Raw genomic sequence first — 14,013 nt, 5'->3', positions numbered from 1 at the left:
CCCGACCTCGGATAAGCAGAAGAGGATGGATGGATGGATGGACGTCTATGCATGCTTATGCCTGGCTATGCAAGCAAGATCCGTGTATATTTCTTAATATGAAGCCAGGTGTCGTGAGCTTATATCGTTTTAGAAAGTGCCGGCAAGATAAGTGTTTATTTATTATCTTACTAATAGTTTTGAATATGGTGTTTATAAAATGAAGCCACGTGTCATGAGCTTATAACTTAGAGCAGGGAAGTGAATATCTTATATCGTTTTTTAGAAAGTTATGGCTATGCAAGCATGATAAGTGTATATTTCTTAATATTAATTTTGAATCTAGTGTTTTTAAAATAAAGCCACGTGTCATGAGCTTATATCTTATAAATCATATTAACGTAAAATATATTTTTCATATTTTTATAGTTTCATATTTACATATTTTCATAAAGCATATTTTAATAAACTATATTTTCATAAATCATATTTTGCATATTTTCATAAATAGTTTTTTTATATTTTCGGGATGGGGCTTAAAGTCATCCATCATATTTGGGGCGGGGCTTAAAGTCATCAATCATCCGTGTGATAGTATCTATCTGTATAACTACTCCCCTTTATCTCTTGTTTCGGTCAAATCCAAAATGTTTCTTTAGGGTATATAAACCCCTGGGTCTGGTTAGTTGTGGTACACAGCAATTTGAACCTCTGTCTACGCGCTACTCTTTTAAAGCTTTATTGTTAAACTAGCAAAATACCCGCGCTTCGCAGCGGCGAAGTACTGCTTTAAAATTTTTATTAAGAAGAAAAGTAAACCTTTTTAAACTGAGGGAAAATATACCAATAATTATTTGTTAAGGATCTCTTTGTACACTGCATTGTCAGTTCGGCCTTCTGGTTGTAATATGACCAAGCTGTGCACTGAGCTTACTCTTGAGCATGCAACGTATAGTTGGCCAAGTGAAAAGCAATCTTGCCTCAAATCAATGCCAACTTTTTGTAGGGCCTGTCCCTGAGACTTATTAATTGTCATTGCGAAGCAGAGCCTTACTGGAAATTGGAGGCATTTGAATTGAAATGGGTTTCATCGATAACTTTGTATCCAGCTTTTGAGAGTTTAAACATTCATAAACATCAAAGTGTCCACTACTCAAATCGTCACCTGTGAATCTAAGATGTTTAAGAGGCATTGGCGGTTGTCCAAAGGTGTAAAATATTTGGCTATTTCGGTACACTTGTAAGCGACAACTGAACAATTCAGCAGCAGCCATCGACTCACATGCAGAACCATAGGTGAAGGGCTTAAGCATTTCACTCTTCTAGTGCTCCTGTGTAGTTTATCTCCTGTACTGTCATCAGTCCACACCTTCAGCCTGTCCCAGTCATTCAATAAATAAGACACAATGTTCCTCTGGATGTCAAGAGTGAGCCTGATATGGCCGTGCAATATGTAACACAGAGAATGGAAAAGGCAGGCACCATCTCCGGGCATGGAAACCTCTCTGTAAGTGACAGTTCTTTGATCGATGGTGATCACCTCGATAGACATGTTAATGGGGGTATGGTTGGAACGATAAAGGAAATGGGTACCTAAACAATGTAAACTAAGTCCAAAATACCTACACAATAACTATAATCATAATAAACGAACCAATAAAATAGTGGAAAAGCCGTGGATTAAATAAAAAGGCTGCAGTTATCAACAGGGAGACGTGAATACCGTGGCGAAACAAGGAAGGGAATGAAGAGACTGGAGTGACGGACGGCCTTATATAGGCAGGCAGCCAACTACGTGGGAGGCGTGGGGATGGGGGACCCAACACCACCTCACACGGTGACCGAGCTGCAGGCTATGGACGTATATATGTATGTAAGTAGGATTCAGTTAGCATTGGGAACCTGCGTACCAAATTTCTTGAAGATGGGCCCATAAGTAACAAAGACAGTTGGAAAGTTCAATATGGCGGCTGACAGTGGCATCATACCTCCGAAATAAGTACGTACATCGGTTTCGGTTAGCGCAGGGAAGCCACCTACCAAATTTTATGAAGATGGGACCATAAATAAGAAAGTTTAACATGGCGGACGTTGTCGACTTTTATGACCATTACACGTAGAATTTCGAAATGAAACCTGCTTAACTTTTGTAAGTAATCTGTAAGGAATGATCCTGCCACATTTCAGCCTTCTACCTACACGGGAAGTTGGAGAATTAGTGATGAGTGAGTCAGTGAGAGCTTTGCCTTTTATTAGTATAGATGTACACTGTCTGCTATGTATTGCTTTGTAAATCATTCTTTATTGTCTTTGATTGTACATCTGTAAATGCCTGTTTGTTTCTTTTGTATATATTTCAGTTTACAACAAGGTACGTCCAGCAAAAGCCTTGTCGTCCAGCTCACCCCTTGTCGTGTTTTATGTGGATGTGCCAAGTTGTTTAAGCTCTCTGCGACCACGCTGAGTGAGGCAGAAATCAAAGGTTTATATCTGTACTCGCTAGCCTCCTTAAGAACATGAAGGTAAATATGATCTGGTCCTGGTGATTTGTTTGATTTCATCTTATTTAATCTGAGCAGCTCTTCTCCCTCTACAATTTCTAAATTCCTCAGTACCTCCTTAGTAGTCCCTGTTACCTCTGGCAGGTTATCCACTTGCTGACTTGTGAAGGCCTCAGAAAAATGTAAGTTTAGGACATCCGCTATTTCACTGTCTGTATCTTTTAATTCTCTTTTACTATTTCTGATGCACTTCACCTTCTCCTTGACTGTTCTTTTACTGCTAAAATACTGAGAGAATCTCTTAGGGTCTTCTTTCACCTTATCTGCTCTATTCCTCTCCAACTGTCTTTTAGCCTCCCTGATATCCTTCTTAATGGCTGCACTCATATTCTCATACGTTCTACGATTCACTTTGCACTCATTAGTCTTATATGCCTTATAAAGCAGTTTTTTCCTTTGCAACTTCTTTTTTAAATCTTTATTAATCCACCGTGGAGTTTTTTAAAATTTCCTATTAATTCCAAATTTAGGTCTGTATCTGTCCTGCATTACATGTAAAACATTTTTAAACCTGTTCCACTGCTCCTCGACTGTCTCCACACTTAAAAGCTTATCCCAGTGTATCCTACTTAGACTTTGTCGCATCTGCTCAAAATTAGCCCTACCAAAGTTCAACTTAACAATTTTAGTCTTTGCATCTGCACTCTTACAAAATACTGAGAATTGTATTACGTTATAGTCACGTGACCCTAGTGGTCCAATCAACTCGACACCCTCAATTCTATCCTGATTATTACTAAATACTAAATCCAGACAGGCTTCACCCCGTGTTGTCTCTTTAACATGCTGTGTTAACAAACAGTCACTGATTACTTTTAAAAACTCCTGCTCTTGTACTCCGCCATCTGTAAGGTTATCCCAGTTAATATTTGGATAATTAAAGTCCCCCATGACTATAATATCTCCCTGTAAACTTGCCTTTTTGATATTACTAAAAAGATGTGTGTTGAAGTTACTGTCTGAATTGGGTGGTCTATAACACACTCCTAAAATAAGACCTCTTTCCCTAATATTTTCCAGGTGAAGCCACATGTCCTCACTAAGATGGGACTCATCATCCAACTGAAGAAGACTTACATTTAAATCCTGCTTGGCATAAACAGCAACCCCACCTCCTTTTCTGTTCTGTCTATCCTTCCTAATAATGTGTATCCCTCTATGTTACCCTCATCCCCATCTTTGTTATTTAGCCAGGTTTCCGTTATTGCTATAATATCTGCTCTGCTACATATAACTCCAACTCACTTACCTTATTTTTGATACTTCTAGCATTAAGATAAACTATTTTTAATGTGTTACTCCTTCTACATTTAAATGTTTGCTTAGAATTTACATTAATATGCATTTTTATTTCTGCCCCGTTGTTTGTTCCTCCATGTATAGATCTAAACCTGTCCTGTCCTAAACTCCCTGCCCCCCAATCCTCGACTAGCCTACTCATACGCCTCCCCAATACATTTGTGCCCCTCCAGTTCAGATGTAACCCGTCACAGTGTAACAGGTCCCATCTGTTCCAAAAGGAGTCCTAATGCCCCATAAACCTATACCCTTCTACCCTGCACCAAGATTTGAGCCACGCACTAAGCCTTGTAATCTTCTCAATTTTACCTGGACTAGCACGTGGCACAGGCAGAACTTTGGAGAAGACTACCTTGTCAGTTCTCCTCCTCAGCTTGGCACCTAACTCCTTGAATTTTGATCGCAGAACTGATAGACTACCCTTATGTATGTCATTTATTCCAACATGGACAATGACAACTGGATCCAACCCCGCTCTGGACAAGAGCCTATCCACCCTTCCAGGGAGGTCCCCCACCTGTGCAACACACCGTGTGAAACTCTCTCTCTCTGGAGCACACCTGCACTTCAATCCCCCTGATGATGGAGACCCCAACTATCACTACCTCTCTCTTTTTGGGAACTGGTAATGAGGTGGTCCGTTGGGGCTCCTCATCCCTGCCTACCACCTCAGAATTATCAGAGACACCGTCCAGCTCTGCAAGGACATGATAACGGTTTGACATTTCTAATTCTGGGGTTGATGCCCCAGACAATGTGCACCCTTTACCTTACGCCTTGTGACTGTGACCCACCTATTTCTGCCTGTCTGGTCTGGAATCTCCACCTTGGGGGGTGCACACTATCTCTCTAAAGGACACCTGGACCAAGTCCGCCAATTCTCTATTACAACGCAGGTCAGCCAACTCCTCCTCCAGTTCAGCGACCCTGAGCTCGAGGTGTTGGATCAGCTGGCATCTCCTGCAGACGTGGCCCTCATAGACAACTGGCTCTTCCAAACCATCATCTAAAAAGTCCAACATCCAACAGGACAGATCGGAGTCTCTCTCTGTGTTTTACGATCAGACATGGCATACTGTGCTCTGATGGCTGTCCACTATAATTCTAAGCACTGACAATGCATACTCTGTCCCTCTTCCTGTGTCGTTCAGAGTCACAGATGCTGTTGTTGTGCCTTTTCCTGCTCTCCACTGTCGGTGCCAAGATGGATGGACTGACATTACCTTATGACTGCAGGTGCCTTTAATGGCCAGGAAGATGTAATGGAAGGATAAGGAAAGACTGTCTCTTGGGACCATCTATTCCCCCAGGATTCCAGGTAGCTGCATCCCTCAGGTACAGCTGCCATCTGTACACCTGCAAGGCACCTTGGGAATTGTAGTCCTGATTGTCAGCCCTGCCAGGGTATGTGGGTACCACCAGAGAAGGAGCTGAGGGGAGAGGATTCACACTCTGTAAGGAGGTTCCACCTGACTCAGAAGTGCATCCATGGTTTAAATGTGTGGCACCAGAAGTACTCTGGGGTCTGACGTTAAAGAAGCCAGATGACCTCATCCAGGAGAGTTGCACAAAGCTGGAGGAGAGTAGAGGAGAATAATCATGGAAATTGTGGTTGTGAGGACTTGTTTGGAGAAAGAACCCGAAAAGGTGTAATAAAATTCACTTTATTTGCACCCTTGACTGTGTTTGAGCACTTGTGTCTGGGACTCCTCCTGTTGGTCACACCACACACCTCTTTCATTCTCCCACACTGGTTTCTGTTTTTGTGTGCTGCGTATTTAAGTTTAGGTACCTCTTAAACTTTGACTTTATATATTAGTTTCTCTGTGGTTTTCCTACAGGGATTCAAACAATAGTTCAAGCCCAGGGCCTCACCAAGTCTGCCCCTGCCATGACACATGTCATCTAAAAAGTAGACACTTGTGTTAGATATGAAATATCAGGCCATGTTTGTACATCTTGTTCATTTATGGTGCAAATATTTTAAAACAAACAAATAAAAAATGCAATCAATGAACGAATCTCCACATCACACCAACCAGATGCCCAAAGTGGCTGGAACTGCCTGGCCTGCTCACTTTCTGTGTGAGATTTCCACATTGTCACCATCTTTAATGCCTCAGAGAAACACGGGCCCTGAGATGTGGCCTTGCATGAGCCACTGTGGCGGTGTGAGGGGAGGTTGTTTATGATAAGGCTGGCACTGGCCTTTAGTGCAGTGCTTCTGAAAAACGGGCTGATCTCCATACAGGAGTAGCTGATTCAGAAAATGAATGGATGAAGGTGAACCTCATCTGTTGAAAAGTAGGCACCTGACAATGAACCTCACTCACCCATGGAGCAGAGGAACGAAAACAATTCACAGAGCACTCGGCTCTGCCTGGCCAGGAACTTCAGAAACTGAGTTGAAGTGGCAAAGATGAAATGCAATAGCTGCCATTGTTTGGATGACACAGAATGTAATTCTGAAAGATTCAACTACTCTGCACAGAAAGTGACCTTGGTAAATTTTGCCCAATTTGGACGCAAAATTTCACATTTTGACAAGTGAAGTTCAGAATTCTCCATGTGACAATAAACACCAAAAGACTCAAACAGACTGCGAGAGTGAAGATGAGAAAGCACTAATGAACGTAGAGATCAAAGCTTAGATGTCATCCATCTTACCAGCTGACAGACCAGGCCACTGCAAGACACACTCAGCCATGTGGAGCCAATCAGGGCCGCCAGTTAACCTCCACTCACACATTCAGATGGAGGAGGTGAACTTAGAACAACTGCTCTTTCTTTCATTCCACCCTGCAGCCCACATCGTCCTCTCTCAGATTTGTAATTTCAAAGGTGCAACTCCAAAGGTAAAACTTGGGGAGTGATGATGATGTTATTGAAGAAGTGGAAAAAAGACAGCAGGTATACATTTCAAGCTGATGTAACAAGGTGCTTGCTGACGCAGGGCTATTGATGCTGACTGAGATTATGGAAAATAAAACATAAGGCATGAAGCAAATAAAACAATTATATAATGATCACTATCGAAAATAAATGCTGGTGAAGTGACAGGACCAACACTTGTAGAAGTTCCTTATTCAGTTTGAAAAATTGAAGTTTACTACACGTCCGCTAGGAGACAATGGGCATTGTCCACTTTACTAGGATGTCAGTAGCTCCCAAAGCATTTAAAAAATGCAGAAAGTCAGAAACCACTGCCACCCCATGACCATTTCTGAAGATCATTTCTTGGAGTTCCTGAGCCGAATGATTATCCTTCTACCATTAGCCATCATCTGTCTTTCTCATAACCAACAGTGCCAATCCAAAGATGAGTTGACATCTCTAAAATCTTTTTCCAGGACAAGACATTCATACATCTTATGCTTGTAACCCTAAAACTTATTTCTTGACAAACTCTGAAGGACGTGCTCAGGTACAATGTCAATGTCAACTTTATTTATATAGCACATTTAAAACAACATAGGAATGCTGTGGCCAAAGTGTTTTACAATAATCGAACAAAATAAAAAAACATACAATTAACATGCTTGTAACCCCAAACTGACTTCTTGACAAACTCTGAAGGACGTGCTCAGGTACAACTAAGCAGGCACTGACTTAGATCTGGAAGTGATCTGTGATGCTCTTACCAGAAGTTACACATCTCATTGAAAACATCTCTCACGCTCTCCCTTTGTGGATCTGAAGGTCTTGGGGCTGGACACGTTCTAAAACTCCCCCTGAACATGAAGGAGGACCACTAGCTCTAACCTCAGCTCTTCATTTCTCATCCTGTGTGCATGTGACTGAACGCACTCTGAACAGAATACGTTCTTCATATGAATCTCTTGTGGACGTATCTGTCACATCAGAGTCACACTTTTCTTTATGAAATTGTAGAGGACAAAGCAAAGAGGCGAAGATCAAAGTGAACTGAGGCAGAGCACACCAAACACTGACCACCGGCGAGTAAAGACATGCCATCAGTAAATGAATCTACTCGAGGTGGAGTTACTCACTTGAACCTGGCGTGACAGTAAAACCTACCACACAATATGGGGCACCTCTGGAAATGCCTGATGTCCCTCAAACTGCTTCTTCTCTGCCATGTTAAATTAGCACTCTGAACAGACGAGCAAAACTTGGCTATCTCAGATTTAGTCACCAGTGTGTGACACGAACAGGGAGGGCTGTGAAGAGTTCACTCTTAGCTTTTAAAAGCGTTTGTCTAAATTACAAACAAGAGCACAACTGTGCCTTACAGCGAGAAAGAGTGAGCAGACTGTTCAACGACATGAAGGTTCAAAATTCACAGAGAGAGGGGACCAATAAACTGGGAATCTCACTGAAATGGCTCATCGTGAGAAGGTGAAGAAGACAATTCATTCATTAACGTCAGCCATCCATTCCTCTTCCTTACACTTCAAAACACCACAATACATCTAAGTCCTACTTTGTCTGCCTTGACAGAATAATAATAATTATATTTATTTTAAATATATAAAGTAGGTGTACAGCGCCTACCTGTGTGGCCATCTGCTCCACTGCCATGTGGTGATTCTTCTATGGTACAGTAGTCGTCAGTGTGCTTCATCGATACTCTGATCTTGTCAGCCATCTTTATGAACGCTGCAGAGGGATAGAAAGAGAATGAAGTTCCAGTTATTTCTAATCCAGGATTCAGTTGTTCTTCTGATATCTTCAGGCAGGTCAGCTAAGCAGAGATCACCAAATACAAACAAGTAGGAGCTCAAAGTTATATTGTGAAAAGCCTTGTGCCTGTCCCACAAAAGGGGGGCACGTGATTTAGTGTTTTATCAAATCAGTGAAGTGTTACCAAGGTGCCAATAAGATGAACCAGGCTGTCATTCCTACCACACTCCTCACTGCAGGCTAACTGTCCATGAAGACATCTCTCATCACTTGGAATTACTTTACTGCTACACTGGAATTCCTCCTACAGCTGTGTCTCTCTTGTAAACCTGTCATAGTAGTGCAGATATCTATCTATCTATCTATCTATCTATCTATCTATCTATCTATCTATCTATCTATCTATCTATCTATCTATCTATCTGTCTGTCTGTCTGTCTGTCTGTCTGTCTGTCTGTCTGTCTGTCTGTCTGTCTGTCTGTCTGTCTGTCTGTCTGTCTACAGTGTGTATAGAATAGAATCCTGACTGAACATCTGTGGAGTGACTTGAAGACTGCAGTCCACCAGTGGTCACCATCCAGTCTGACTGAGTGTGGACAGTAAAGACGAATATCACACAGACCAGATGGGCACAGTGGGTACAGAAGGATCACAACAGACTCAGGGCTGGCATCAAAGCTAAAGGGGGTTTGAAAAAGTCCTGACACACAGGGGGTTATCCTTTCACCAGCGCGGGATTCTGGTTTTTTATTTTTATTTATTTTTTATGAACCGTTGCTATTTTATTTTTCACTTGGCTGTTATACGTTACATTGAGTAAATACTGGAGGAATATTTTTTGTGTGTGTCGTCATTTTCAGGCTGCAAAGCCACAAAATGTGAATATTTTAAAGAGGGGGACCTTTACTAAACACACTGTATCTACAGTACATCCGGAAAGTATTGACAGCGCATCACTTTTTCCACATTTTGTTATGTTACAGCCTTATTCAAAAATGTTTGGTTTGGAGGAAACCAGGCACCGCTCATCACCAGGCCAATACCATCCCTACAGTGAAGCATGGTGGTGGCAGCATCATGCTGTGGGGACTGGGAGACTAGTCAGGATAAAGGGAAAGATGACTGCAGCAATGTACAGAGACATCCTGGATGAAAACCTGCTCCAGAGCGCTCTTGACCTCAGACTGGGGCAACGGTTCATCTTTCAGCAGGACAACGACCCTAAGCACACAGCCAAGATATCAAAGGAGTGGCTTCAGGACAACTCTGTGAATATCCTTGAGTGGCCCAGCCAGAGCCCAGACTTGAATCCGATTGAACATCTCTGGAGAGATCTTAAAATGGCTGTGCACCAACGCTTCCCATCCAACCTGATGGAGCTTGAGAGGTGCTGCAAAGAGGAATGGGCCAAACTGGCCAAGGAAAGGTGTGCCAAGCTTGTGGCATCATATTCAAAAAGACTTGAGGCTGGAATTGCTGCCAAAGGGGCATCAACAAAGTATTGAGCAAAGGCTGTGAATACTTATGGACATGGGATTTCTCAGCTTTTTGTTTTTAATAAATTTGCAAAAACCTCAAGTTAACTTTTTTCACATTGTCATTATGCGGTGTTGTGTGTAGAATTCTGAGGAAAAAAAAGAATTTGAATCCATTTTGGAATAAGGCTGTAACATAACAAAATGTGGAAAAAGTGATGTGCTGTGAATACTTTCTGGATGAACTGTATATAAGCAGTGACAGAACTGTACAATAATGAAGGAGATGCAAGTGAAGGTGAGTGTGTAGAGTGTGTATGCGCACACACACACACACACACACACACACACACACACACACACACACACACACACACACATACTGTCACACACACGTGACTAGTGGACAGCCGAACGGTCCAATCACGCGTGAAACCACAAGAAACGGGGATTCAGAATGCGACACTAATGCTCTCTTCTCCTTCACACCCACAGAAAAACAACAGAATAAAAAGCCTTACTGCAAGAAATGGCTCCGATCTTAATAATAATCATAATAATAATAATAATAATAATAATAATAATAATACATTTTATTTAAATAGCGCCTTTCCCATGCTCAAGGCACTTACAGAATATAAGAAAGAATGGCAGGACATACAGTATATAGCATTGTACAAACCAGATAAATAAATAAAGAAGATTACAACAGTGAATTCAGAGAAAAACAAATAATAACACCAAATCGCTCCATTAAGTTCATTGCACCTCCAGCTTCCTTCTGACATCATCTCCGACAATTCTCCAACCTCCGTCATTTCCGTCAGCCTATTTCCTGTTTTCATTAAGCCTCCTCTATAAAAGCTCCAAGAACACATACTCTCTTGTCAAATGTGTATTTATTGTGTAACTTTGACTCTGGCAGCCTTGAACTGGAACTAACGGCCAGTATGTGGGGAGGCTCCCCAACTCTTTAACTGTCTTGTGTCTCTTGATTTATTACAGACTGGCATAGTCAGCACGATACTTTGCTCGCATCATGTCCGAAGAGCAAGACTTGAATTCAGTATTGAGTACCATTTTAGACAGAGCTCCAGACCATCAAAGTCCAACTGGGCGAGACATGGACAAAGCTGGCGAAGACGGAGGCCCGACTCCTCGCTGCAGAAGCAGTAAAACCGGAAGCCGCTCGACCTCCAGCCCATCCACTAGTGGTCTTAGCAGAGGGAGATGATATCGAGTCACACCTTTTAATCTTTGAGTGCACTGTTACACACAATATGTTGCTGAGGCCAGAGTGGGTGCACATACTCATGCCGTACCTCAAGGGTGACGCGCAACGTGCTTATTATGACCTCCATGAGGAGGAGGCCGCCGACTATGACACCCTTAAGGCTGAAATACTGAAGCACTACGGCATTACTTCCGACCAGCAGGTGTGGGAATGGCGGCAGTGGAAATTTGATCTAGACAAGCCTGAACGGGCACAGGCCTTTGAGATCTGGGGCAAAATTGGGCAGTGGCTGAGGCCAGACATCAACAATGACCGCCATGTAGTAGAACAAGTCTCATGCGAGGCCCTTGTAAATGCTGTGCCTGACCACCTCGCCCAGCTGGTTTGGAGGGAATCATATAAGAACATGAATGGCCTTACTGAGGTGCTTGAGTGCCATCTGGTGGCTTCCAAGGCGGAGAGGTCTGAATGGTGTGCTCGTCTAGCCAAACAGGCGCGTGTTGCGAACCCAGATCACCTTCAACGGAACTCTGAGCCTCCGGTTAAACCAAAACAAAAGGTCCCCAGTTTCCCACACTGCTTCAAGTGCGGCGAACTGGGGCACATCATCACTGCTTGCCCGCTCAACAGCGAGCCGATGGATTGTACCTGGACAAAAGGAGAAAGGTATTGTGCCATGTCCAATCCCTTATCATTCCCCAACATGGAAGTGGTGTTAGTGAATGGACACCGGGTGATCGCTATGTTTGACTCCGGGAGCAACATGTCTGTCGTTGCTTGCCGTTTCATCCTACTGCAACAATTCAATAGAAGAGCACAAATTTACAGATGATGACGACTGCCTTCTAAGTCGATTTAGATTTCCAAGCGTTATCTTCTAAGATAAAATGCAGTAAAGTGTATATATTGCATTATACAGATAAATTTTTAATTTCATTTAAATCTACACTATATATAAAATCCTAAGCCTAAAAGTGTGACAATTTTGTGCAATGATTTTATGTGATGTTTTTATGTAAAGTTTTTTGTCACTCTTTAATTCAGGTTTATTTTAAAACCTACATATATATGTTTGGTATCTTTCTTTTCAGAATGTATCTAACTTTAATGTGATGTTGTTAGAATTTAAGATTCTTATTCTGTTTTTAAATTATAAACTCAAATATCAAGAACTCACATCCTGTGAGGCAAGATTTTGTGCCAACAGATTTAACCACATCCGGGGCCAGAAATAAATGACAAAGACAAGTGCTTTATAGATTTTTAAATGTTCGAAGCGCTGCGCGAGATGTACATCAAGCAGCAGCAGCAGCAGTGTTGGCAGCGGCGGCAGCGGCAGCAAGCCAGCAGCTGATCGAGCAAAGAGGAAGTAAAAAAAAACTATCTGTTTCCCATTGTATCATCATTTAAGATGGGGATTTGGAGGAGCGGCCGCATCTCCTTGGGGTGCATTCAGCCTCCCTCTTCACAATACGAGCAGCAGAGACACGAAGTGGCTGGCGCATAGCGCAGGCAAGGGGGTTTGGCTAGCGAAGCGAGCAGGGCTTAAGTCCACTAGTAATGTATACTGTTAATAATTAAATGTGTGGGCAAGGTGGTGCAGCGCTAGTGATGAGCTGGTGCCCCGTTCAGGGATTGCTCCTGCCGTGTGCTGTATGCTTGTTGATACTGATGTGACGATGGATGGATGGATGGATGGATGGATGGATAGATAGATAGATAGATAGATAGATAGATAGATAGATAGATAGATAGATAGATAGATAGATAGATAGATAGATAGATAGATAGATAGATAGATAGATAGATAGTAGCTTGTGCATCACATGGTACCAGAAATGGGGTCTTGCACTAATGGATCCCCAATATACACATAATATCCCACTACCAGAGAAGAAAAATTAGGCTACTGCTGGTGCGCCTGTCATTGCGCATCCCTGGGATTTGAAAATGAATCGTCTGGATGACCCAACGTTTTTCCTATTCTGCTTCAAACACACGGCAACACTGATTCACTGGAACTTCTGTGAAATCTCCCTTTTGGAAGGTTTGATGATTATAACTTCCTGAGGCAACAGATCTTCCCCTGTACAGCCATGATCCCCATGGCCACAGGACGGCAGTTCCGTCTGTAGTACATTGACCTGGACCGCCCTTTATTAATCCCAAGGGGAAATTCACATACTCCAGCAGCAGCATATTGATAAAGAAAATATTAAATTAAACAGTGATAACAATGCAGGTATAACAGACAATAACTTTGTATAATGTTAACGTTTACCCCCCCGGGTGGAATTGAAGAGTCGCATAGTGTGGGGGAGGAATGATCTCCTCAGTCTGTCAGTGGAGCAGGACGGTGACAGCAGTCTGTCACTGAAGCTGCTCCTCTGTCTGGAGATGATCCTGTTCAGTGGATGCAGTGGATTCTCCATGATTGACAGGAGTCTGCTCAGCGCCCGTAGCTCTGCTACGGATGTCAAACTGTCCACCTCCATGCCAAGAATAGAGCATGCCTTCCTCACCAGTTTGTCCAGGCGTGTGGCGTCCCTCTTCTTTATGTTGCCTCCCCAGCACACCACCGCGTAGAAGAGGGCGCTCGCCACAACCGTCTGATAGAACATCTGCAGCATCTTATTGTAGATGTTGAAGGACGCCAGCCTTCAAAGAAAGTATAGTCGGCTCTGTCCTTTCTTAAAACAGAGCATCAGTATTGGCAGTCCAGTCCAGTTTATCATCCAGCTGCACTCCCAAGTGTTTACAGGTCTGTACCCTCTGCACACAGTCACCTCTGATGATCACGGGGTCTATGAGGGGTCTGAGC

General features: G+C 42.7%; 1 protein-coding gene across 33 annotated transcripts in view; it reads right to left on the bottom strand.

The window, feature by feature from the left end:
* The window catches only part of LOC114641392 (C-type lectin domain family 5 member A-like), a 1,576,682-nt gene that overhangs the window by 1,267,286 nt on the left and 295,383 nt on the right, over positions 1 to 14,013 (bottom strand). For 24 of the 33 annotated variants that reach the window (XR_007934659.1, XR_007934660.1, XR_007934661.1 and 21 more), the window contains one exon: positions 8,355 to 8,459. The exons of the other annotated variants lie outside the window; for them this stretch is intronic. Coding sequence is in view for 17 of the 24 variants with exons in the window: in XM_051925951.1 (XP_051781911.1) it covers positions 8,355 to 8,448 (94 nt within the window). In the remaining 7 variants the exon portion in view is untranslated. The remainder of the gene's footprint in view (positions 1 to 8,354; positions 8,460 to 14,013) is intronic. 33 annotated transcript variants of the gene reach the window in all.

This window comes from Erpetoichthys calabaricus, chromosome 4 (genome assembly GCF_900747795.2).
Source record: "Erpetoichthys calabaricus chromosome 4, fErpCal1.3, whole genome shotgun sequence".
NCBI classification, from domain to species: domain Eukaryota; kingdom Metazoa; phylum Chordata; class Cladistia; order Polypteriformes; family Polypteridae; genus Erpetoichthys; species Erpetoichthys calabaricus.
This window is presented reverse-complemented; position numbering and strand designations above follow the sequence as displayed.